This window comes from Pezoporus occidentalis, unplaced genomic scaffold (assembly GCF_034315485.1).
Source record: "Pezoporus occidentalis ecotype Australia unplaced genomic scaffold, CSIRO_AGI_Poc_V1 ctg92, whole genome shotgun sequence".
Lineage (NCBI taxonomy): Eukaryota > Metazoa > Chordata > Aves > Psittaciformes > Psittacidae > Pezoporus > Pezoporus occidentalis.
The window spans coordinates 1,716,328-1,743,233 of NW_026916284.1; the positions used below are offsets into that span (position 1 = coordinate 1,716,328).

At 48.6% G+C, this 26,906-nt stretch overlaps 1 protein-coding gene across 1 annotated transcript in view; it reads left to right on the forward strand.

The window, feature by feature from the left end:
* PLXNA2 (plexin A2) overlaps nucleotides 1–16,539 on the forward strand; it is a 244,365-nt gene extending 227,826 nt beyond the window's left edge. Inside the window, exons 37-46 of the mRNA XM_062605617.1 lie at nucleotides 1,342–1,408; nucleotides 2,040–2,186; nucleotides 3,503–3,662; nucleotides 4,038–4,141; nucleotides 8,953–9,052; nucleotides 11,497–11,687; nucleotides 11,994–12,163; nucleotides 13,815–14,027; nucleotides 14,629–14,779; nucleotides 15,672–16,539. Coding sequence (XP_062461601.1) covers nucleotides 1,342–1,408; nucleotides 2,040–2,186; nucleotides 3,503–3,662; nucleotides 4,038–4,141; nucleotides 8,953–9,052; nucleotides 11,497–11,687; nucleotides 11,994–12,163; nucleotides 13,815–14,027; nucleotides 14,629–14,779; nucleotides 15,672–15,767 — 1,399 coding nt within the window. The 3' untranslated portion in view covers nucleotides 15,768–16,539. The remainder of the gene's footprint in view (nucleotides 1–1,341; nucleotides 1,409–2,039; nucleotides 2,187–3,502; nucleotides 3,663–4,037; nucleotides 4,142–8,952; nucleotides 9,053–11,496; nucleotides 11,688–11,993; nucleotides 12,164–13,814; nucleotides 14,028–14,628; nucleotides 14,780–15,671) is intronic.
* Nucleotides 16,540–26,906: the final 10,367 nt, after the last annotated feature.

Below are 26,906 nucleotides of genomic sequence, written 5' to 3' on the forward strand. Positions count from 1 at the left end.
CCGGGCACAAGGACTCCCCCTACATCACAAAGCCTCTGAGGTCACGATGGCGATGCCTGCACCCATGCCTGGTGCCAGGCAGTCCCACAGCGTCTCCACAGCGACCACCGAGGCTTTGTGATGGCGGCGGCCTTGTGCCCGTGGCCACTGGGCGCCCCAGGGCTGCTGCGGGCACTCAGAGAGTCAACCGGGTTGGAAAAGACCTTTAAGGTGATCAAGTCCAAGCATTCCCCAGCATAGCCAAGGCCGCCACTAACCCATTTTCATTAAATGTCAGTTTTCAAGCATGTGGGATGCTGTATAAATACATACCAAGAGGCAGTCCCTAACTCAAGGCAGCAGAGCGAATGTTGAAGACAGGTCTGGAGCAGGATATGACTTGCTCCAGGTGAAGGTATGGGCAAAAGCAGAGGCTTGGGGCATTGCCACACCCATGGGACATCTCCTGAGCAGGGTTGGTGGCACATGGTCAGAAAGGCAGTGTTGTCAGCCAAGAGGACAAAGGTGGAGCCCAGAACCAGCTGGGTCACTAGAGGAAAGGGTGCTGCAGAGGGCAAGGGGTTGGATGCATCCCTTTTCCCTGGCTGAAATTTGGACCACATCCTGATACCAAATGTGGTGTGAAGGCCAAGGTGCCCAGGGTCGTGTTCCCATTTGACTCTGATGCAGCAGAGCAGCTCCCCTATGCATGGCCTCACATGCAGGCTGGGAGCCTTGCCTGCCTGCCTGCCTGCTTTCCTGTCTGCTTGCTTTCCTGCTTGCCTGCCTTCCTGCCTGCCACAACAGGCATGAGATGCCTGGATGGGGCTCAGATGCAGACTGTGGGGCACTGCCACCAGCTCATCCATCCTGTCCCAGGGAAAAGTGGATTGAAGTGCTTTAACCAGAGTCTCCAGGTCCTGCAGAGCCAGAATTAAAAACTGTCATTAGGAGCCATTGTATTTAAATTAAAGATAATCTTGGGTATAATGTGGGGAGAGGACACTGGGTGGAACTGGGGAGAAAGCTGCAATTTCCCTGCCATTGTCACTCAGCTCTCCCTGATTGCCAGGAACTGCTGCAAATCCCAGTGATTTCCTGAGCTAGGCTGTAATTTGCACCACGTGCAAGGAGCAGAGTGTCACCAGGCTCCCTGTCACCAGCCCCATCAGGGCTCTGATGGGCTGTCAGCTGGGCAAGCTGCTGTCAGCTTAGTATGGGGAGTGGGGACAGCTCTTGCCACATCCTGCCCTGGTCCAGAGCATCACAGGAGCGGTGCCAGGGTGCAGCCAGGGAGATCTGGGGCCTCTGATGCATGGGGTGGTTTAGTATGTAATGTGTGTGTCCTCCTGGCTTCCCTAGGACTGAGTCGGTGGCTGAGAAGATGCTGACTAACTGGTTTGCCTTCCTCCTCCACAAGTTTCTCAAGGTAAGGAGGGATGGAGCTGAGACCCTGCTGCTGCTGCTTTGCTGTCTCCCCCAGGGTGAATCTGGGCTTGAAACTCTTCAGTCAGGCTCCAAGTCAAATGAGGGGAGACGGGAGATGGAAATTTGCTCCGGGGACACCTACACCCAGGGATGCTGTTACATGGGCTGAGTCAAGCTGCCACAGCCTCTGTGCTCAGCATTCTTCAATGTGGTGTCATTCCCATGTAGTGGAGTTTCTGTTGTGCCTCTTTAGTACTTGGGAGAAATTCTCACTCCCACCTCCATGCCTGGGCTTCCATATTTCTTAACTTTATTTATGGTTTGGAAGCCCCAAAGAATGTGCTTCATAGTAGTGAATGAGATCAAGATCTCAAATTGCTGGTTTTTTACAGCCATATAGATTCTATAGAGATTTGCCAAGCCAAAGACAACATACCCATCGAGCAATGGAGCTTGTGGTTTTGGCTGTCTTCCCCAAAAGCTGCTGGAGGCTGAGCCTGGATTGCACATGTGCTAAAGGTTGAGTCAATGAGACTATGAATCATGTGCAAAACCTGCTGTGCAGGCCAGGAGCCCTGAAGGAGATTCACCTTCACCTCTGTGTTAGTTTTGCTGTCTGTCTCATTGTGTAGGAGTGTGCTGGGGAACCGCTCTTCATGCTCTACTGTGCCATCAAGCAGCAGATGGAGAAAGGCCCAATTGATGCCATCACAGGAGAAGCTCGTTACTCACTTAGTGAGGACAAGCTGATCCGGCAGCAAATTGAGTACAAGACTCTGGTGAGTGATCACTGTAGGAGCTGCTATTGAATTACTTCTCTCTGCTTGCACTTGAGCTGTTGTGACCTTTAGGTCTGTAATTAAGTGTCGTGGTTTAAACCCAGTCAGGTAACTCGTTCACTCACTTCCCCCCCCCTTCTTGCCCTCCCCCTACTCCCAGAGGGACGGAGAGGAGAGTCAAAAAGAATGCAACTCCCACGGGTTGAGATAAGAACAGTTTAGTAACTAAGGTATAACACAAATCACTACTGCTACCACCAATAATAATAATGATAAAGGAAATAACAAGGGAAGAGAATATAACACCTCACCACCAGCCGACTGATAACTCGCCCCCCAAGCCCGACCAAGCTCTGACCCATACCTCCCCCAGCCCTGCAGTCTTAGCCCTTCCGGCTAACTCCCAGTTCCATCCTGGGCATGACGTGCTGTGGTATGGAATACCTCTTTGGCTAGTTTGGGTCAGGTGTCCTGTCTCTGCTTCCTCCCGGCTTCCCCTCCTCCCTGGCAGAGCATGAGGCTCACAAAGTCCTTGGCCAAACCAAAACATCATCGTTATCAGCTCTGTTCCCAAGCCGAAAGTCAAAACACTGCACTTCGCCAGCTACCAAGAAGGAGAAAAATGACTGCTACTGCTGAACCCAGGACATTAAGACACCACCATGAAGCTTAAATGTTATCAGTGCTATTAAGTCTCACCCAACTGAGGTGCATGCCTAATTTGCAGGTACAAATAGCCTGAGATAAGGTTTTGGAAGGTAGGGTCTGAGTGGAGCATTTTATCTTCCTGTACACTGACCTCCCTCTAGCAAGTAAAAATGGACATAGAATCACCAAATCATAGAATAGTTTGGGTTGGAAAGGACCTTAAGATCATCCAGTTCCAGCTCCCCTGCCATGGGCAGGGACACCTCACACTAAACCATGGCACCCAAGGCCTCGTCCAGCCTGGTCTTGAACACTGCCAGGGATGGAGCATTCACAACCTCCCTGGGCAGCCCATTCCAGTGCCTCACCACCCTAACAGGAAAGAATTTCCTCCTTATATCCAATCTAAACTTCCCATGTTTAAGTTTTAACTCATTACCCCTTGTCCTACCACTACAGTCCCTAATGAAGAGTCCCTCCCCAGCATCCCTATAGGCCCCCTTCAGATACTGGACATCCAGGACTCCTATCTCAGTAATCAAAGATATACTAGATACAATTATGGATGCAGTGGATTTTTTATGAGGACAGGTTGTTTTGACACATGTGGTTACAGTTCTCCTGGATGCTTGTCTGAAGCCCATGGTGCGGTTCTCCTTCCCTTCCAGATCCTAAACTGTGTGAACCCAGATAATGAGAACAGTCCAGAGATCCCTGTGAAGGTGCTAAACTGTGATACCATCACTCAAGTCAAAGAGAAGATCCTCGATGCAGTATACAAAAATGTCCCATACTCTCAGAGGCCAAGAGCTGTTGATATGGACTTGGGTAAGCTTCCTTGCCTCATAGATGGGGAAGATTAGAGAGGTTGATCAGTGATTCTGGGTGGATTTTGCAGGGCTTGAAGACCAGAGATCAGACTGCACAACACCATATATGTTTCAGCCCAATGAAAGCATGGGCTGTGCTCCTGACAGATAGGTTTTGAGCTCTGAGGGAGCTCCATTGACCACAGAGCAAATGATTCCTGAAGCTTCCTTCACTCTGCTGAGAATTTAGCTTTATCTTGGTGTCTCTTCCTGGGAAGTGGGCTTTTCTAAAGGCTTATCTGTCTAGTAGTTACTATTCAAAAGTAGATAGAGCCTTTTAGTATCTTTTCTGTCTCTGACCATATGTCTGTCTGGTTTCTTGCCTCTCCTGCAGAGTGGCGGCAGGGCCGGATAGCTCGTGTGGTCCTGCAAGATGAAGACATCACCACCAAGATCGAAGGAGATTGGAAACGCTTGAACACCTTGATGCATTATCAGGTAAGAAAGCAACCCCAGCAGACAGCTCCCAGAACACTGTTAGGAGAAAAGAAAAGGAAAGATTTAATTCCCAAGTATCTTGTCTACCAAGACAGATGGGGAAGTCCCATTTGTATGATAAACCAGAAGGGTTCAATGTGCTCACGCATTAGATGGGAAAACAACCTTGACATGGATCTTAGAGAAACTAGCAGGGTTGAAAATTGGCTAAATTAAACCCATCAGCTGTGCTAGTGAGACACAGAGAGCAGTGGTGATGGCTGAGCTGCTGCTGCTGGAGATGCAGGGCCAGAGGAAGGGTGGTCTGCGTGGCTCAGGTCTTCACACGGGGTTCTGAGGCAGGGAAGGAAGAGGAGTCTCTGCCTTCCTCCAGAGCTTTGCGGACACAACACGACCTGATGCAAGGCACAGGCTGCAGCAGCAGCTCATCTCTCGTACTTGTGAGCTTCCTATGTGTTGACTCTTGAGCATCATGCAAGGAGTGAAGAAGGAAAGGCTGCATGCCTGAGCCTAGGCTGCTCTGGATAGGCATGCGTCTGTCAGAAAGGGCTTCTAATAGTCTGGGAAAGATGGAAAGAGAGGTAATGATGGAGCTGGGGAGGCTTTGGTTAAAGAGAATCAAAGCCTGTCTGCAACAGAGGATAACTGCATTAATTGGCACCTGTAACCTACTACTGTCCATCACTACCTGCACAGAAGTGTTAAGTATTTAATCTGGCATCTTTCCCTGTTTTTATACACTGTCTCGAGTCCATCAGCATGACTCATGCTGTGTAAGTTGAATGTGAGCCAGTATTGACAGGAGCCATATCATCAAGGAGCGAGGCAGAGAAAGTGGCATAAATATACAAAGTACATCTAAAAAAGCACCAGGAGGGTCGACTTTTCCAAGCTGCCCAAAGGATTTAAACACAGATTACCATAAAATGTCATAGGAGTTGTGCAGGTTAACTCCGTTGTTTCTAAAATCTGTTTTACCTGACAGTTACAAAGGATTAACCAATATGCAGGGAAGCAGCAAGGCTTGATTATGCCTTGATGTTTAAAAGTCATCTTAAGGAAGACACAAGTGAAAGCCGTGTTTGTCTGATGTGTGTTGGATGCTAGGGGAGGGAGTCCTTTTACTTCAATGCCTGTGGGGAAATCCAAGCCACAAATTTACCCTTAAAATAAACAAAATCCTTCCAGCACTCAAGATGTTGCAGCTGTTCCTGCCATTTGAATGTCACTTTTGCTCTGGAACACAGCAAAAGTTTGCTGCCAGGCATCTGAATAGGTACCAACTGCTCATGTCCTCTCCTCACTCTGGCCCCAGCTGTACACAGCCCAGCAGAGCTAGTTCATGCATTAAAAAGAAGCCAAGTTCTCTGTATTGCAACAGAAATCTTGTTGAGGCAGAGCTTTTGCCAAAGCCAAACAGCAATATTTGATTTTTTTCTGGTATTCCTACCAGGGTTTTGTTTGTTTTTTTTTCTGTTTGGGCAATAGATGTTTTTATTAGGTATCAAAATACAGATGCTCCAGGACTACAGACTAAAAGATGTGGGCAAAGGCATAGCTTAGAAAAGGGTTGAAAATCGTTTGAGTATCAAAGGCTACTGTCTCACTGCTTAATAGGTGTGCTACATATAAAGCAGGTATGGTTCAAGTCATTCCCTAATGCCTAATACCTAAAGGTAAAGCTTTCATCATTTTTTATTCAGAGCTGTATTGTCTGTATTCAGATCTGAAGGCAAAGTGGTTTCTGGATTTGCATGCAGTAGCTGGAGGTGAAAGCAGCCTCCTCCTGCTCACCGTGCTGTGGGCAGGGTGCTGAGGCTCTGCAGAGGGCAGTGATTTAACTACAAGAGGATTTTGACACTGTTATATTGGGTTTCTGTATGTTTAGGATGACAAATCCAATATACGTCTGCATCAACTGATAAAATCTGTTTTTCATGGGAAGCCTTCACATGAAAAACTAGATTGGATTTAGAGAAAAAGATTCATCTTTCTGTAACATTTTTGAACCACCTTATAGAATTATAGAGAGAATTGTATCCCTGCTGCTTACTTGTTCCATTATAAATATAGATGTGTTAAGTTAAATAGGTGTAATTCTTTGTTAAATTCTCCAGAGCTATGTTGTAAGGAATTGTATTCCATTTGTGTAGCATCCTTCTGGTTTCATGCCTATTAAAACTCCATGGGAGAGTCTCACCCCATGTGGCTTTACTCAAGAAAAATGAAACACTGGATTTAATATCAGATGATTTACAGTGGCTCACGCAGGGTTAACTCCTAGGCAACAGAGCATGAATACCTGTCAGCCACTGTGAGCTGGGAAAGGGTGAGAGACTAGAAAACTGCTTTAAATGAGAAATTAGAAGCAGAGAGGGAAGATATGAGTGGGAAATGAGACCTGGGAGCCGAGGGTGGTGTGAATGTGGAGCTGCCATCCTCACCGCATCCTCACAACCCCACGCAAGCGCAGTGTTCTCATCTGGGCTTCTGCACCACTGCTCTCCCTGCTCTGGGTTTGGGGTTTCTTGTCTTTAAGGTGTTTTGCACAGCATGTTTCCAGCTTGGAGAAGAATTGGAATATTTATAAAGTTGTAAAAGAGCCAGGCAGCTCTTTTTCAACCCAGGCGTCCCTGGGGTTTTATGGGAAAGTAGCAACAGCAGAGCAAGATGGGAAGTGAATGTGTGTAACATCTGATGCTCATTTGCACGCTGGTGGGTTTTAGCTGGCAAGAGCCATTCAACCCAAAATTTAGAGAGTGAGAGTGCTCTCTGTGTGTGTGTATGTAATTTGTAATGCTGCTTCTCTCCCAGTTAACCACAGCTCTGGTGGAAACAGATCCCAACACAGTGGCCAGGGAGCTATTGCCTCTGTGGGAACATGCTGGGCTGCCGGCGCGCTAGGGTTTCTCCCTAGTGAAATGGAACTGCAGTGGCAGCTAGTAACAGCCTAAGAAAATAGTATCACCCCTGGTTGTTTCTACCGTTGACTTAATCAGTGGGATGAAGCGAGGCAGGAGCAGAAGAGGAAATAACAGAGGTGTTTGAAGTGTTTTGCTTAAAAATAGCTGACTTTTGTACTGGGAAACACAAGGGACTATTATTTCCACTATCACTAGCAATAATAATAACTCACATTTACATGGAACCTTTCATCTGAATGGAACCCGGAGCATTGAAGGTGGTGGAAATTGTTGTGTGCAGGTCACCTTGCTGCAGCAGATGTACAAACATCCTTGTGCTGAGAGAGCAGGATGATGCCAGGCCAGCAAAATCTAGATGCTGCCATGGAGCTTCCCCATGTGTAGGGACAGGGCTCCTGGCAAATAATGGAGGATTTAGCTCCAGAAGCATTTCTCCAGCATAAAGAGGCATTTCTTTTGTGCAGCTTCTCTAAATGATTTGTTGGCTGGGCCCCAGTGGATCCATCACCTGTAAGATCATAGAATCACAGAATGGTTTGTGTTGGAAGGGACCTTAAAGCTCATCCAGTTCCAAGCCCCTGCCACAGGCAGGGACCCCTTCCACTGGAGCAGCTTGCTCCAAGCCCCTGTGTCCAACCTGGCCTTGAGCACTGCCAGGGATGGGGCAGCCACAGCTTCTCTGGGCACCCTGTGCCAGCGCCTCAGCACCCTCACAGGGAAGAGCTTCTGCCTAAGAGCAGACTTGTGGTGCCTCTGCTCTCTGCTCCCTTGTGCTGCACCACGAGCCACAAGTTCAATGTTAAAAGACACTTAGGCCATTCCCTTGAAACCTGCAGATCCTTAATTAAGGGAAATGAGTTAAAAAACTTCCAGTGACTACTAGATTTATAGGGAGGATAAAATTAAGCATGGCTACTAAAATCTGCTATAACAAAATCTTGTTAGCACTAATGTTCATTTATAGTTTGACTTCCCAGCATTTAATTCCTTCTCTGGTGCAGTAGAGGAACTGAATTTAATACCCTGAAAGATGGCTTTATGATTTGCTCAGCTGTAAATCAAACTTTTAAAGTTTGTAAAAATTGCTAAAATAAAAAATGTTTTAATAGGAATGTTTTATGGGCCATAACGTTATTACAGCCCTTTTATTCCCTCTGCATTGTTACTTTAATTGGATCACAACAATTCTTGAGATGCTCATTTTTATGGGATAAAACATAATCTTAAATCAGAACAACCAAAAACATCTTCAGTACATCTTTTGATTTATCACTCCTTTCCTTCAGTCCCTGGCTGCAGAGCTGCTGCTGACCCAGCACAGAGCCCAGGCTGGGTCTTGGAGACTCACCATGACCTGGCCATGTGCGCTGACAGCCCAGCAACCACCTATGTCCTGAGCTGCATCCCCAGCAGCGTGAGCAGCAGCTTCAGCCTGGAGAAGGCTCCAGGGAGACTTAGAGCAGCTCCAGTGCCTAAAGGGGCTACAAGAAACCTGGAGAGGGACTTTGGACAAGGGCCAGTAGGGACAGGCCAAGGGGAATGGCTTTAACCTGCCTGAGGGGAGACTGAGCTGAGCTCTTAGGCAGAAGCTCTTCCCTGTGAGGGTGCTGAGGCGCTGGCTCAGGGTGCCCAGAGAAGCTGTGGCTGCCCCATCCCTGGCAGTGCTCAAGGCCAGGTTGGACACAGGGGCTTGGAGCAAGCTGCTCCAGTGGAAGGGGTCCCTGCCCGTGGCAGGGGTTGGAGCTGGAGGAGCTTTAAGGTCCCTTCCAAGACAAGCCATCAGATGGCTCCATGATGCTATGACTTTCATGCCTGCGTTTGCAGGAGGAGCAGCCGGTGTTCGCAGTGTGAATGGTGGATCTCACTGATCTTTCTTTGCCTCTTCAGGTATCTGACCGCTCTGTTGTGGCTCTCGTTCCCAAGCAGACCTCCTCCTACAATATTCCTGCCTCTGCCAGTATATCCCGGACATCTATTAGCAGATATGGTAAGAAGCAGAGCTCAGGGCTGCGAAACAATGGCTCATGTATAGCGATTGAGCATTGCTCCAGCTGCACTGCACATTTTTGAGCCAGACTGGAGCTTGCAGCTTTACTTGAAAATGTATCTTGATGGTGCTGGTAATGAAGCTGCCTTTAATGCAGGGGGGCAACACTTTAAGGGAATTCGATTGAGAAAGAGCAGCTGCTTCCCTCAAAGAACCGCACCACGTCAGCCAGGATGAATGTACATTCTGGTGCCAAACAGCAAAATGTCCTTGGCTGCTGTGTTTTTGGAAAGGCTTTTCCATCTCTGAGCAGAACAGCAAAAAAAGACTAGAGAACTGAGAGGAGGGAAAAAGAAATGCCAAGCATGTAAGCAGCTGTTGGAAATGTGGGGCTTGGAAAAGCCCAGGGAAAGGCTTTTGGCTCAGACGGGCTGGATGCTGCAGGAAAGCAGCTTTGTGTCCCTTGCATACAAGCAGGGCTACGAGAGAAAAGCCTGATTCCTTCATCTATTGCTCTCTAAGTGGAGGATCCTGAATTCTTAACTAATGGGTCAAAGATGGGAAATGGCAATGTTCAGGGATGTACACACCTGGGAATTCATTATTTGCATAATAGCAAGGCTCAGCTCTTCACAGAGGGTCCCTGAAGACACTGCAGCCTTTGTAAATGAGCCTGTGACGGGCCAGGTGTGCATTTATAGCACTAAACCCACAATAATAGTAATCATAGACTTCCATAAAAGGCAGCAGTGGCAAAATCTCCAGTGTGCTGATCTTTCATTATCTCTCAATTTACAGAGTGTTTCACAAACGAGAGGTCCCCTGACAAACCCCATCTCCTCTTCTTGTTTAGAGCTCCCAAAATAACGTTATTGAAGGGTTCTGAGGAGCCATTCACAGGAGAATCTTAGGGAAAAGCCAGGAGAAAAGGCATTTCTCCCTGAGAGGTATTGTCCACCCATGTGCCCAGCACTCCCCATGCTTCAGGTGATGGAAAAGTCAAGGCTGGGTCACACAGCCCGAATCCTCGGTGCTCAGTGGTCTGTGTCAGATGGAAAAGCTTTTGCAAGCTACCAATATGAACTATCATTGCTCATGCGTAAGATTAATGCTTCTAATTGTGCCGACAGAATTTCAATGAGATACTTATTTACTTCCCCCGGTATATATCAGCACAGAGCTATGTTTAAAAATAGAATTCCTAGATGCTTCCTTAGCTGTCCCCCTGTCTGTCTCCTTAATTATATCAGTCGGAGTACTCATTTATCTAAGCCTTAATCAGGGATGAAAATCTAGCTACTTTCATAATGACTTCTGTATTTCCCTTGGCTGATTTATGATTGATCCCCTTACTCTTCATGAGGAGGGTGAGCAAGGAATTGGAGGCTAAACTTGAGCAAATGCACAGGGTTCCCAGGGAACAAAGAAATGTAGGGAGAGAAAAAATCCCAGCAGCACACCTTTGTGCCACTCAGCCCTGGGTCTTGCCTTGAAGACACTGTGGATGGGATCCAGGGAGGCACATTCTTTGGGAAGTTAAATAGATCTCACATCCCTCCATGGTTTTTTAGCAATTAAGGGAAAAATCCTTTGTCTGCTCCCCTTTGAGCTCCCTTTCTCTGCAGGAGGAGGGCAGAGGCAGGGACCACAGGGAGGCTGGATGGGAGGCTGGGATATAGGACTGGCCTCGGGCTCTGCCATTGGTGCTCAGCTGGAGCCCTTGTTGCTCTAATGAAAGCCTCAATACCAGGAACAGAGTTTCCTCTGCTCTTTGTGCTGGTTGTGCTGGGCAGCTTGTTATTACAGATGTCAGGACTCTGGTGCTGCAGGAGCTGGTGCCCAGGATTGATTTGTGAGAGCAAGTTACAACTTGTATGGATCTGGATTACTGAGTTTACATAAGTAAAGGTTGTGAATTAAGCAGGAAAGTCCCATGTCTGAGTATGAAAACAGAAGGGCTGGAATCTGAGGGACTGTATTCAGTGATTCATGTTCTGAGATCTGGAGGAGCTCTGCTGTGGAGCCAGGCTGAGAGAGCTGGGCTTGCTCAGCCTGGAGAAGGCTCCGGGGAGACCTTAGAGCAGCTCCAGTGCCTAAAGGGGCTACAGGAAACCTGGAGAGGGGCTTTGGACAAGGGCCAGTAGGGACAAGCCAAGAGGAATGGCTTTAACCTGCCAGAGGGGAGACTGAGATGAGCTCTTAGGCAGAAGCTCTTCCCTGTGAGGGTGCTGAGGCGCTGGCACAGGGTGCCCAGAGAAGCTGTGGCTGCCCCATCCCTGGCAGTGGTTTTTGGTGCCTGAGTGGAATTACGCTTCATTACCCCATACAAAAGCCAGTGCGGGTGATTCTGGCATTAGTGAGCATAGTGGCATCACTGAGAAGACACAGGGAAATGAGCAAGGGGTTTGCTATGAGCGTGACTGACTTCTCCTCCCATTGTTCAGACTCCACATTCCGCTACACCGGCAGCCCCGACAGCCTGCGCTCCCGGGCCCCCATGATCACCCCCGACCTGGAGAGTGGTGTCAAGGTCTGGCACTTGGTCAAAAACCACGACCACGGAGACCAGAAGGAAGGGGACCGGGGCAGTAAGATGGTGTCTGAGATCTACCTGACCAGGCTCTTAGCTACAAAGGTAACTTCATGCACCAGATCCCTTGAGAAGTATATAGGGAGATTCGTCTATACAGACTCGCCTTTGCGGCCCCTAATGATGCTTGGGGGTGGCTGTTCGTGTCGGGCTTTCCCAGGACCCTGGGTTGGTTTGCTACAGGTTGGAGCATTCCCCTGGTGTTGGTAAAGACCCTGACCTTACTTATACCTTGAGGTCCATGGTGGCACTTTATGGGGCTGCGCAGAGCTAGTAACACCATCTGGCATCCCCCTTGCTACCACAGCTGCCCATCCCTCCTGTCACCTCTTCCCTTGCTGTTTCCGTTAGGGTACGCTGCAGAAGTTTGTGGATGACTTGTTCGAGACACTGTTCAGCACCGTGCACCGTGGCAGCGCGCTCCCGCTTGCCATCAAGTACATGTTCGATTTCCTGGATGAGCAGGCAGATAAGCACGGCATCCATGACACAGACGTGAGGCACACGTGGAAGAGCAATTGGTAAGGATGGAGGAAGAGGGTGGAGGGAGGCACAGTTATTTGTGTGCTAGAGAAAAACAGATAGGGAAGAGCTTCACGAAGGCTGGGAACAACCAAGCCCCATATCTCCAAAGCATGGAATGTACCGTGAAGTCATGCTGATGCTTTTCAACAAGCACCACTGCTGCCCCAGTGCCCCATGGGTATATGGCCGTGGGGTTTGCTCCTGGATCGTGCTGCCCCATGTGCACACATGAGCTGAAATCCTGGTGCAGTGTTGAACCGCAGAATTGGGTGTCTCTGGGTCCTCTACCCAGTTTGGTCCTGAGCACTGTCCTCAGGTTGTAGATCCACACTCATGGACTTTGGATATCACTGGGTTTGCAAAGTCTGCTCCATGCCTGCACCATCCTGCCTACACCACCCTGCCTGCACCACCATGAATACCAACACAGGCTGCTCAGTGCCTGCTACATCTTCCCCATCACTTCGGGCAGCAGCTGGAGGATTTGGGCAGCAGAAGGAGGTGGCAAAGGGGGAAGGAGCCAGCATAGACTGCATCCAGGTTCAGCCTCCTCCAAACAATAAGAGCTCTCACATTTACACTGCTGCTGTTATTTTAGGATTAAAAGCTCTGTGGGTTAGAAATTTAACACGGGTTAGGAAAAATAAAGGCACCACAAATGGTTGCTCCCTGAAGACTTTGTATTTTCAAACCTAAGTCCCTTGTGGTTTAAAAGGCCTCTAACCATTGTGGCTGCAAGAGCTGGGTTCCCTGCTAAGGTTGCAGGAGGCTAAAAACTGTTTACTGATAGCCTAAAAGAAGGAGTTATTTGGATAAAAACTCTTGAATCATCAAGAAAAGATGAGACTTCTTAAAGCAATAAAAAAGCAAGTGTCAACCAGCAGAGTTTGCTCTGCCAGAGCCATCAGACCACAGAGCCCTGGTCCTTCCCTCTGCACCTGGGGCCTGGGAGGCTCAGGAGAAGGGCAGAAATTTGGTCTCTGAACTAACAGCTCTGCTGAGCACTTTGCTTGGCTGCAGCATTCCCAAATGGGAATTTTACTGGGGAGATGGGGGCGGGGGGGAGTGTTGTGCCACTGAAGCAGGTTGAAGCAAATGGCTTGGAAAAGGGAGCTGGGGGTCGGTAGAGCTGTGCTGCTGGGGATGTGGTTGAGCTGCTTGCCTGAAGTGCAGCAAGGGTTAAGTCTTCCGTGCAGCTAGCTGAATAGATGGAGAGAGCCGAGACTTGAAAGGTAATAGAAAGCAGCAGCTGTTTTTTTGATCCTGCTATACAGGCAAAGAAAAAAGGAATAATAATTCCCCTTTGATTACAAAGGCCTCGGGATTTGGGGACAAAGCCTCTGATGCCTGCTGCACCACTTAGCAGATGATGGACTGTGGAGTAACCAGGCAGCAGCTCAGCCCTGCCATAGGCTCCTGCTCTAATGAACTCAGTTTAATGGGCTCCTGGTGGAACTGCTCAGGCATAGCATGACCCATGACAAGCAATCTGGGCGGCAGTGGGCTAACTGGTGTTGGATGGGCCTGGCCCAGCTCCTGGCCAGATTACTGTTGCTTCCCACCATTCATATTCTGCTTGGGAACACAAACTGCAGCACGTGTCCTTTCCTAGTCTTTGTTTTAACATCTAATTTGGTTTCTTGACAGCCTGCCTCTGCGATTCTGGGTGAATGTCATCAAAAACCCCCAGTTTGTGTTTGATATCCACAAAGGCAGCATCACAGATGCCTGCCTCTCTGTTGTGGCTCAGACCTTCATGGATTCATGCTCCACCTCAGAGCACCGCCTGGGCAAGGATTCCCCTTCCAACAAGCTGCTGTACGCCAAGGACATCCCCAGCTACAAGAGCTGGGTGGAGAGGTGAGCAGCAGAACATGGGGAGAAGCAGCTTTACCCTTGGTGGGTGATGATGCAAGGGTGGCTCTTGCAGTGAGCTGGAGGCACAGCCCTGCTGAGCATCACTGCTCTTGTTTTCAACTTCATAGAACAGAATCATAGAAAGGTTTGGGTTGGAAGGGACCTCAAAGCTCCTCCAGTTCCAACCCCTGCCACGGGCAGGGACCCCTTCCACTAGAGCAGCTTGCTCCAAGCCCCTGTGTCCAACCTGGCCTTGAGCACTGCCAGGGATGGGGCAGCCACAGCTTCTCTGGGCACCCTGTGCCAGCGCCTCAGCACCCTCACAGGGAAGAGCTTCTGCCTAAGAGCTCATCTCAGTCTCCCCTCGGGCAGGTTAAAGCCATTCCCCTTGTCCTGTCCCTACCCGCCCTTGTTAAAAGCCCCTCTCCAGCTTTCTTGTCAGCCTCTTCAGACACTGGAGCCTCTTACAGAACAGGATCATGTTTTGCTAGATGTAAGCATAAAGCAAAACAATGTCCTTCTCCCTGCAGTCTTAGTTTCAATCCCAAGGAGAAGAGGGACAGTTTTAGTTTCCCATGGCCTCCCACAGCCTTTCTTCCCACAGGTATTACGCAGACATCGCCAAGCTCCCTGCCATCAGTGACCAGGACATGAATGCCTACCTCGCCGAGCAGTCGCGCCTGCACTCCGTCGAGTTCAACATGCTGAGTGCGCTCAACGAGATCTACTCCTACGTCAGCAAGTACAGTGAGGAGGTGGGTGTCCCCTGGGGTAGGCACAGAGGTGATGCTGCCCTGTGGTGCACACACAGCATAGGAGAGGAGCCGTGTTTCTGTGCAGTACTGGGATGTGCAACAATCCCCCTTGTGCCTTCCTCTTTGTCCTTGATGCAGCACAGCTGTAGCTTGCACCACTGCTGCCTTGCTCTGTTCATGCACATAGAGATTCTGGTCCTGGCCATGCCCGTAGCATGCTTTCCATAATATTTGATATCTAAAATACTGTGGGAGCAACTGGATTCCTCAGCCTTGGCATACACCCAGCGCAGCCCCCTCTTAAATGCAGTGGAAAATCGTCATGACCCAGTGAAGCTCCTCAGAAACATCCCCATCTTTTGGGAACAGCATGGTACAAATCCCATGTTGTAGTGACGCAGACTCCTGTTTGCAAAGAATTGCTGGCAATGTGAGTGCCTTTAATGAATGCATCACTTGAAACCAAGTTCTCACCATCTGTTCCACCCCTTCATTTCAGCATAAGACGAACCGATTTTGCCATTATGCCCATTAAAAGGAAGGGGTTTGTCATTTAATTGCATGGATGCATTTGTAATACAATGCCACTCGATGAGGGTTTAAAAATCTCATTACTTTCCTGCTAAATGAGACAAGAAATGTAGAGTCCAAGGTACAAGAGTGGGAATGATGGTGGTGCATGATAACATGCTTTTCTTGCACCGAGAAGTCCAACAAATGGGTGGCACAGCTGCGGTGAAGCACTCAGCACATTGCTTTGCTGCTTGTTATTTAAGTTTCACACATCCCCATTTCAAGTTGCTCACATCTTGCTGCCCACCCACCTCCACCTCCCCCTCTCACGTACTGATTCTTTCTCTTGTGTTTTTTCCTCTTCCTTTTTCTGTACCAGCTCATTGGGGCTCTGGAGCAGGATGAACAGGCACGTAGGCAGCGTCTGGCATACAAAGTAGAGCAACTCATAGGTGCCATGTCTATTGAGAGCTGAAGAAGGGTTGCGGTGCTCAGCTGGCAGCAAAGGGCAGAGGATTGCACAGACTCTCGGGAATTCAGAGGGAGAACAAGCAAGGAAGGCACTGGACACGTATAAATATGAGGGCCGTTCTGGAGGGAGCAGAGACAGGCCCAAGGACTGACTGTGTTCCAAATCATACAGGATCCGGTTTGAAAAGGCAGGAAGAGAAAAAATACAAAGCATCTCAATCCAAGTCAAATCAAGATGGATCTTTTTTTCAAGCATACATGGAAAGAAGGAACCTGGAAAGTCTGGATGTCTCCATGACTGCTGCTTTGCATGAAAATTGTTTGATGTATATTAGAAAATAAAACTTTATTTAAAGGTTTTTTTTTAAAAAAAAAAGGAAAGAAGAAAAAAAGAGAAATAGAGCAAAAATCACAGAGGCCACAGAGAAAATCCTGGCAAGAAGGAACAAGGTTCAGCTCTGACTCCTGTCCTCGAGAGACTCCTGAGGCCACGGCTCAGGCATCCTGCGAATGGACTCTTATGCCAATTGGGAAGTCTGGAGAACCAAAATGTTCTTCTTTTTTGGGATCTTATCAAGAAATATGAGCACAAGTTTGCACCACACCTTTTTACACGAGTAAAACAGCAGCTGAGCAAGAAAACAGTTCAGTGGCTGAGTAACTTAGAGGCTCTAAGAGGAACTTTACCTGAATTGCGAAACCATCAGATCATCCAATCTGTCTTGAAATCCAGCTTTATGTATTTATATAGTGTCAATATATATATATTTTTTAAATCCCACTTTCTGTTGAATGAGGAAAGACCTGATTTTAAATGCTTTCCCCTTCTCCCCCATCCCATCTTGCTGTCTGCCAGCCTCCATGGTGAGCCAGCAGCACCCTCGGCCGTGGCCATACCCAGTTGGCACATTGCTGGTCCAGTTGGAGCAGAAGGGGCTGGCTGCCCTCTCCCTGTTGGGCAGGGCTCCTGGGTTGGGTTTTGGGGGGTTTCTGGCAGCACCTCTGATTTCTTGCAGTAAAAACCAACAACCCCACCATGTTTACAGTGAGTGATACTTGAAAAGACTCGGTGCAGTGAGATGAGATGTTTCTTGCTTTTCTGTTTGACTTGCAGAATTGATGAGCACAGCTTTGAGGTTCTCAGTCAACATTAGCAATGTTGCCCAGGGTCAGGCCCAGAATGTGTGTTTCCACTGAGAAAGAGATCTTTGCTCTAGGCAAGGGAAAACCTTAACCAGCGCTCCACGGCCAGCTAGCGCTGCTGTCTTGTCTCTGTCTCGGCGTGTTGTTCTATTCAGTTCCTTGCTGGCCCCACTGGCACATGTTCTTGTGGCCAGTGACAGGCAAGTGTTTGTGAGTGTTATTTCTTTCCAAGACACCAAAGCTTATGTGTGTCCATTTGTAGAGTGCCAGGAGGGGAAGGAACACTGTAAATATTTCTCTGTCTAATAAATGCTGATCTTTGTGCAGGCTGCAGTAGGGAGGACAGCGTGATGAGGGCTCATGGAAATACAAATAGGGACAGCATTGGCTTGGCAGTGGCAGCAAAATAGCTTCAGGCAAGATAGCTCAGTCCTGCCCGGGCAGTGCTGTGCCAAACTGGGACCTTACTTTGCAGCCAGTGTGTGTCAAAGGAAAATCCATTCTCCTATCTCCCCCTCCTCCACCAGAGAAGCCCAGGAGAGTCACCACAGGCTCCCTGTCCACCAGGCTCTTGGTCTCAAGATGCAGTCCTAAGGGGAGCCAGCATCAAGGGAGGATAAAAGCATGTAGAGAAGTACTCAGGAAGCTACTTGCTTTAATTACAGTTCAGTAAAAGCCATGCCAAGTCCACTTTCTTTGGGTAATCCACTTCTGTGAGTTTTTCTGGGCCCTGTTAATACTCTGGAAGAGAATACTAATGCTAATGATCAACCTTGTGCAATAAGTTCTTGACATTTACAACAGCCTGAGCTTTGTAACTGGAGGGCTTGGATTTACTGAGGCAGGAGAGAGCTGGAGGAGGGACTGAGCAGCAGAGCAGGATTCCTACTGCCTATTATCAGAATTCCCTTCCCAGGGATCCTTCTCTGCACAGTGAATCTGACTGCAAAGACACAAAATGTGCAGGTTCTCATCTTTTTTCACTGGTTTCTGTTGCTGCTGTTCGCAGTGATCCAGCACACAGCTTAGGAGGGATTTCCAGATCTGTATTCTTCACTGTGGTCATTGTTTTGGGTATTTGTATTCAGCTCATTCACCATATTTTTATGGTACTCTGAAACCCAAAGAAAGCTCTTCCCAGTGGTTTCCAAACAGTTCCCAAACACTTCTAGTCTGAATAGTTACCTCTGCAGGATTCACAAAATACGAGTACTGCCCGAAGCAAAGACCTGGCTCCTCATCACCTGGCTGCTGGTGAACATGGACCAGCTCAACAGCCCAAGTCTTGGTCCTCTTTTCTTCACATCTATTTGAGAGGCTTTTGAGTAGCTGCTTTTAAACTGACTCTCCTCCTCCTCCTCTCTACTTTCAGGCCAGGAGCACCCCATGAGCAGCCACTTTGTCATTCCCTCTCCTCCAGGATTTTCTCAGTGAGGTCCCTGACCATCCCCTGGGTTCTGAGGCATGGGGTTTGTGGGGCAGCCTGAGAGTGTGTGCTGCAGTGATGCTGGGGACCAGTCTGTTCTCCACATGCATTTTAGCTGCCTGCTCTCCCATGAGCAGGCAGCAGGAGAGGTGGCACATGGGAGGTCTCCCTGCTCGAGATGCTCATGTGTGGGGTGATGGGCTGCCAGCCCTGCTTGGACAGTTTGCCCCTTAGCAGCCTCTCCCATCCCCTTGAATGGAGCCTGGAAAAGGCCCCATAAACTGGGATTATCCTGAAAGGTAAAGATGGGGAGGGAGGGAGGGAGGGTCAGGGAGAGGAATGGGGGGAGCCCAGAGGGGTTGGTTTGTGAGCAAGGCTTCAAAGGATCTAAGGTGTCCAAACACAGGGTCTGTATTCCATGAATACAGGAGAGTGCTAAGAGGGGAAACTGAGGCTGTCTTGTGTGCTGTGGGAGGAATTTGAGCAGAGGAGGAGAGGAAATGCAGCAGAAGCACTTTACAAACCAGGAAGCTATTACACTTTTGGCTGACTTTGGAGGGAAGCAGTAGCAACATCTCTGCTTCCATCATCTGGAAAGGCATTAGGAGGATGGCGTGGGGACGGCATAGTGCTGGGTGGAAATGGTGGCCTATAAATAATCTGCCACGTATTTACTTGTGGTGGTTGACATTAATTATGGATCTTTACAGGCAATTATATGGAAGGAAGCAACACATCCCCTTGGGGCAAAGTTCTTGTAATCCATTGCCCTGTTTGCATCCGACTTTTCCGTTACTCCTTTGGGAAGAGGAAGCTTCAGATCAAAATGGCATTTTCTTTGCACTTGCAGCAAACTGGACTCCAGTTTCGGTCAGGAGGGGGCAGTGACATTGCCTTAGATGAAACCATTTCACATCCCTCTCATTGCCCCCTGCCTCCTGCAAGGCCCGTTGGTGTTTTGATTCTCCAGTTCACTTTGGTTCACGTATTCCGACATCAAAGCGGGAGACGTCATTTTCCGGGATCTCTCTGCCTGGTGTCACTGCTTGAATAATTCCATTTAATCTTCTGCTCATGAGCAATCAAAGCACCCACTCCAAGGGGGAGCAAGGTGCTAATCAAACTCTTCTCCACCTTGAAAGCCTTTATTAAAAACCCATATACAAGAGTCTAACTTACAGGCAAGCTTGTCTCTGCATGAAGCCCGCTGTGGAGCACCGCAATGCTGCAGCCCAGCAAAGTGCAGAGGATGTGGACGTGAAGTGGTCCACTTGCCATAAAGGATGAATTTATGTTTAAAAGAGAGCCAGCACGGCCAAAGTGCTGCAGCCCCTGTGTGATGCAGCATGGACCAGTCTGCAGCTGCGTGAAGATCCATAGCAGGAACCAGTGCTGAGAAGCCAAAGCACTGCCATGGCCTCACTGCTGGTGGGCAGCATCCCTGGCAGCAGAGGAGGCTGGATGTGGTCGTGCCGGATGGTGATACCTTCCCACAGGGTCTCAGTGTTGCAACACAGTAGGGATGATGAGTGCAGTCACCCGACGTGGTGGCAACAGAGACCTTCATCACAGCAGTGCCTTCAACACACTGTCTTAAAATCCTAGCGGCCCATCCCCACATGAGTTCTCTCCTTCCTTCAACTGTACTTCACCCAAAAATGCCATGATCTAGGAAGCAATTTGGGTGGGCGCGTGGAGGACAAAAGCAAGAGGGCTTAAAGCTCTTAAAGGGGTGACATTCCTGCATGCTGCTGGTTCAGAGCACCCCGGTGCAAGTTCAAGTCTGCATGGAAAGGGTCAGAGCGCTTCCCTCCTCTGGTGCGCATGACCTACAGAGAAGGTTTCCATAAGTCCCAAGCAGCCAGAGGGGATGAGGAGCACCGACCTGCCCACAGCCCTCACCCTGTCCCCAGCAGGTTGGCAAAGGGCAGCTCCCAGCATGGTCGCTATGATGCTCCTGTGCCTCGAGCTGGTTCCGTGGCAGCAGCCCAGCCATGTTCTTGCCTGTCACTGGCTCTTCTCCATCCCGTTTCCAGTGCTGTCAGAGCTTACCTGGCTCTGGGACTCAGCTCAGCAAACTAAATGAAACTAAACCAGACTTGAATGAGCTTGGACATCAGGGGAAGCTCAAGTGCCATGGAGAGAAGAAAAAACGTTCAGAGGTGGATAAATAACTGACATCAAAGATGCATTAAAATGCCACACAGCTTCAGCCATCCGATTGCAGAATTGCATTTGTACCCTAAACCACAAGCCAGTAACACAGGGAGCTGTGACACTGTAAATAGTTGTGTACTAGGTAGAGCCAGATGAGCAGTCCTGTGTGGTTAGTGAATGTGTCCTCAGTGAAAGCATCACCCCAGCCTTCACCCAAGGCCACTTGGACCAGTGGGTCTGAAGAAGGTGCCATTCGGGATCTGCTGAGCTGAGCAACCCTGAATGTGCCATTGGAACTGAGGTTGATCAGATCAGTTTTGAAGGGAAAGAGGGTGGGAATCTTCAAACTGACTTTTGCCTCCTGGAAGGCTTTGTGCAAAGCCTCTGTTCGGGCAGTGGTGCTGTTCTGGGCAAGGCATGGCAATGGAGGCATCCCAGCTCCATGGGGTACCTGCTGCTTTTCTGCCTCCTTGTGGAGCCCTCTGGGTCTCTACCCCAAGGAGGTTCAGTGAGTGCTGGGGGCCAAGCCTTGGGTGTGAGGTGGGGAGGAGACAGCAGCATGGGACAGCAGAGACCGACTGCTTCCTTGCTGCAAAAGCAGCTCCTTGTCTGTGCCAATGTTGCTGCTATGGTTGCACCAGGAGCAGCTCAAATGCAGCTGAAGGTGTTTTGGCTGTGCTGTGAGCACAGAGGTGTCTGTGTGCTTGTTCTTTCAGATCCCCGTTTGCCCCCCGTGTTGCCCATTCCTCCCCTTTCTTTGTGCAAGTGGAATAGAACACTGAGAAAAGAGACGTTTCTGCAGCGTGTAAGGACATGTTCAGAAGACCTGCACGCTCCATCCAGTTGCATGGACAATATCCCAAACTCTCTGGGCCTCCTGAGGCTGCCAAATCAAAGCTAAGATCTCCTGTATGGCCTTTCCTTTGAGATTTTTAATACCTCTACTTAGAATAAGCTTGGAAGTTTATGCAACAGCGTCTCCATCAGATGTTCCCATCTCACAGACTGGGCAGCAGAGGTGCAGCTGCAAGAGGAGCCATTGGAAAGTAACTGAAGTGGGTTTGACCACGTTATTTCAGAGCTTCAGAAGTAAAATGTCCTTCTCATTGATGAGTGTTTCTGTGTTAATGGCACCTTGGGGGCCATTACAAGTGGGAAGCAGCAAGAAGGGAATGTACAGGTACTAAAACTTCTGGAGTTGTCCCAAACTGTCACAGAATGCAGAGATACCAGCCCTGGAACAGCTTCTGGTTTCTTCTGCCTCCTCCTTACAATAATCACATGCCAGTCTTAGGGAATGTGTGTATTGGCAGGAATAATGGATTGGTTTGTGTCCGTACCCATTCCACCATATCGTTCTCTGGCTCCTCCCTCCCCCGTTATACTTGACACACTGGAGTTCTGTATTATATATTATTTTTTATGATGATTGTCTGGGGTTGTTTTGGTTCTTTTTTTTTTGTTGTCGTTGTTTTTACAAGTGGTGTGAAAAAAAAAAAAAAAGACCTGTAAGAAAGTTGAAGTATTTAAAAATGTTCCAAGGAAAAAGGGGGTTTTGTTATTATTCTAATATATTATTGTGTACCTATTGTAAATATGAAACACTCCTATTTTGCAAGCCAAGGACTCACTTTGTACTGTTGTTATATATAAATAAAGTTTACTGGTTAAAAAAGCCCTCCTGAGGAGCTCCCTCTTTCCTGCCATGCGCTGTGTGGTATGCATTCTGTCAGCTGGGTACTGATATTTACTCAATCACACCAGCGATAGTGGAAGCCTGGAAATAAGCCCCAGCTAGCAAAGCCAGGGGGCAGATGGAGGCTGGGATCACCCCTGGCCTCCAGCCTTTGAGAAACAGCTTCTGCCTTTGCAGCATGGGGTTGTTTTCCTGTAGTCAATGAGAAGCAAAGTGCGGTAGATGCGGGGAGGCTCCGAGGACCATGTGGGCTGCAGGAAGCACTGGAAACATCCGCTCTAGGTAAGGAAGGAGCAGGCAAACGCTGTTTGAAAAGCAAAAGCCTGGATGAGTTCTTCCTATTTCCTCCTCCTTGAAATTATCAGCGCTTCAGGTAAAATGCTTTTGCTTCCATTTCCTCCATTCAAGCTAACGTTTGAGTGAGCGCTGAGAGGCATCTGCTGAGTAGTAGGAATCAGCAAGTGACTCCTTCAGCAGCTGCCTGTCAACTTTAATGACCAATATGGTTGCAATTACAGCAATGAACTTTCTCTAACAGCCCAGAATTACTCTGGATGATGATAAGTGACAGAAAAATGGAGCCCCTTAAGGAAGCATTAAAGAAGAAACGTGGGGATCTGGAATAAGAGGTCTTAGAGCTTCTTGTGAAGGATCTTAAGGGTTGGGGTTTTTTCCTTTCTAAATGAGATACTAAAAGGGATAAATCTAACCCAGAAGGGGGAGGCATGGCACAGTGTGGATCACAGCAGGAGTTCAGTGCTGCCCCAAGATGTAGTTTCTGTACAGCCATTTGGCACTGACTTCACTTGGTTTAGTGTAGAGCTAATAGGGTGAGGGGAAGCTACTCCTATTTGAAGTTAATGCAAATATATCATGTCAGTGAGGCAGTCTGCTCCTCAGGCAGGTCATTTTATCTTATTTTCCTCAAACTGGGAGCAGAGCTTGACATGAACCTTAGGAAGGCAGTTGGGCCACGTCCTGCCATCTCTCACTTTAAACCCGTAGCTTTTAACCTTGGCAGATTGATCCCATGGGGGGGGTCAAACATTATTGAATAGAACCATAGAATCCCAGCCTGGTTTGGGTTGAAGGGACCTTAAAGCTCCTCCAGCTCCAACCCCTGCCACGGGCAGGGACCCCTTCCACTGGAGCAGCTTGCTCCAAGCCCCTGTGTCCAACCTGGCCTTGAGCACTGCCAGGGATGGGGCAGCCACAGCTTCTCTGGGCACCCTGTGCCAGCGCCTCAGCACCCTCACAGGGAAGAGCTTCTTCATGTCTAATCTAAACCTCCCTCCTGGCTGCACATGATTTGGGAATGATTTGGGAATGAAAGAGGAGATGATTTTTTCCACTTGTGCCTTTGGGTTAGTCTAAATTTATACCAAGAATGAAACACGAACTGAACTGGGATTCCCAGACCTTTCCTAAGAGCTGGAGGAGAGAGATATGCTGTGTTAGAGGGGACCTCTAGAGGTGCAGCTCTCTGTGCTGACTCGCTCACTGTGGTAGAGACACTGGAGGCAGGCAGCAGGACGGGTGCTGGCAGGAAGCGTTTCCACTCCATGTGTGACCTCTGAGAGGTTATTGACTGCTTTAGCTCAGCAAAGGTGAGACATTTCAACGTGGATCGACAGCATTGACCATGGGGTCATTTGAATTCATCTGCACCTTGTTAATACATCTGATATAATAAGTATACTCAATTAAAATTACATTTCGATCTGGCATCCACTTCACAGGGCTTTCTCAGCACTGACAAGGTCAAGTGATGCTTAATAAAGATTATAGAAAACACAGATGGCTTCGATCTTTCTGACATTTCCCAGGTCCAATGCAGAAGGCTGAAGAGCCACAGCCAGGCTTTGGAAGGCACCTGTGTAAGAGCAGGTTTGGACCCTACCTGGTAAGGTTGTGGGTCCACCAGCTTTTATTTCACCTTCTGACCAGATGGGATCACCCTGTGCTTTATCACCATCACTCTGTAAATAGTGGAAGGGATTTTGACCATCCTGGTGTTGGCTTTTCAAGCCTGGTTTTCAGGGCAAGCTAACAGAGGTGACACTTTCAATTACCAAGTACAGTTGTTGTGTTCATTTTAACCTGTTTAAATTCCCACATCTTTTCTCTTCTGTGAATGCTTAGCCAGAGGGTGACATAGAATTGTATATAACCAGACAGTTATCTTAGACTGGCAATAGTAACCACAAAACCCTCTTACTTTTTATTCCACTCAGCATGCGTGGTCTTGTTACATCTAAGTAGCTAACTCATCTGCAGTGGACGTTTAGCTTAGTGTTGAGTGGATGCTTCATTGCTTCAAACGGAGTGTATCACTAACAACCATGTTAACATTGCACCTCCCTAAGCCAGAACTGGTTCACGGGATGCTCAGGACCCCTCACCATCCCTGCTATGGGGCACATCTCCCCACGTGCCAGGTCAACCTGGAACATGCATAGTATTGATGTTGCTAGTGGGAGGCTAGAGATCTGACAGCAACAAGATGAAATAGAGCACATTTATGTAGAGCTCTTCTAGAAGAGGCCTCTTGTTTCTGCTCCGGTGTATAGATAAGTTTGTGCAGGCAAGTGTGTATAAAATAATGTGGAAGTGTTATAACACAATATAAATGAGATGTACAGCCTAATACAACATGAACGTGTCTATATCTGCACCAAGTCTATACCCCGGGGTTCATGTTCAACTTACAATTACAACTCTTGATGCCAAAGCAAAGGATTTAGTTTTAGTTCAAACTAATACCTATGAAAAAGGGAAACTACTCAGGCTTTATTGTTGCTTCATAATTAACTCCAGTGGAGGAATCTTATTACAACTGTTCACTGCTGCCCTTTGGCAAAATGTCTAAGAACAGGGAGGGAGGATGGCCAGGCTGAAGCAACTCAGGTAGAGATTAACTGCATGCTAATATCTGACAATCAAGAGTGCCTCTGCCAGCTTATCTGGGTATTAATGAATTGGGCTGGTGTCACTTTGGATTCCTGGAGGTTTATGACAGTCATTTCGCCCTTATTGCTCCTGGAAGTAGGCTTGTCCATGACTTGAGCACTAACAATAACGTTTGGGGGGTCATAAATAGATCCCGCTCATCCAGACTTGAAGGCAAAGTTTGGAGCTCTGTAACTGGGTCCACATGGCCATGCATGTGTCCTTCCTCAGTGCTTCGGGCTTGCCTCACAGCAGCTCTGTTTCAGATTTTCCCCACTGACAAATAGAGCTACTTCCGACCCCTTGCAGCTATTTCCCATCTCTTGGAGCTATTTCTCATCCCTTATGCAGTTGTTGGGAGATATGGTTCTATTTTAAGAGCCTCAGAAAGGCATTGCAGAAGCACCAAGACTGGAACATTGATTAGCCAAGTCCCTGCTGGGTGGCTCTGGACACACATAACCTTGTGCTGCAGTGGCAGAGGGTGGCCTGGGAGCAATCAGGATACAGAGCAGGGATGCATGGAGCTGGCTGGCTCTGCACAGCCGGCATCATCATTCTGCTCCAGCTCTGCGGCCGCCAGGAGAGGAGGAAGCATTTTCTCCTTTCTTAGCACTCAATTAGGCTGAGCTTTGAGGAGAAGATAGAAATGCTTCAAAGAGCTCTTTTTGCCGTGTTCAGCTTCCACAAAGGGAAGTGTTGGAGTGATCTGGGGCGGGGGGGGGAGGAGGAGAGTTTCTCTTGCACAAGTTTTTTAAGCATCCTTTTGACATCCATGTGATTATTGCAGCAGGAACCTGGAATCTCTCTGAGCTCACCACAAAGGCATTGCCTCAGGCTGTACAGGAGTTTAGAGACTAGGTCACAGACCTCATGCATATTTTATATGTGCTCAAATAGCATCTTAGCCTTTGACAAGCACAGGTCAGAGTGGCAGCACCCTGCCTGGGAGGGAAGTGGCTCAAGGCTACTCACACAGTACAGATACACCAAACAAATAGATCAAGCACCAGAAATACTCAAATCTGCTTTGAGAGAGAAGTCAAAGAATTGCTCTGGGCATGGCCTGGCCTTTCCGCTGTCCAAGAACAAACAGGTTCGGTACTTCCAGAAGGATTCCAGAGGCTACAATAAAGGGGCTTTTGACAAGGCCAGGCCAAGGGGAATGGCTTTAACCTGCCAGAGGGGAGGCTGAGATGAGCTCTGAGGCAGAAGCTCTTCCCTGGGAGGGTGCTGAGGCGCTGGCACAGGGTGCCCAGAGAAGCTGTGGCTGCCCCATCCCTGGCAGTGTTCAAGGCCAGGTTGGACACAGGGGCTTGGAGCAAGCTGCTCCAGTGGAAGGGGTCCCTGCCTGTGGCAGGGGCTGGAGCTGGAGGAGCTTTAAGGTCCCTTCCCACCAAACCAGGCTGGGATTCTATGATTTATAAGCTCTGCTGGCTGAGAGACTGGCAGCAAAACAATGGCCCTGGCCAGCAGCTCCCCATCATGCTGGTGGGTGGGATTCACCTCCCCTGCTACAGACAAGAGAACAGAGATCGGATAAATCCCCCCAGCTGAGCAGAATCACCCTGTGGAGATGCTGTGATTCCCTGCCTGGCTCACGAGAGCTGTATTCCTCCTGTTGGAGCAGGAGCCGGAGCACCAGGGCACTGCTGGGGCTGGGCTGGAGGAAACACTTCCACAGTGGTCTCAGCACTGCCTCACTGCAGGTCTCAAACAAACCCCTCGTTTACACACACCCTAATGAACTGCCTGCCTTCTGCTGTGGAGCT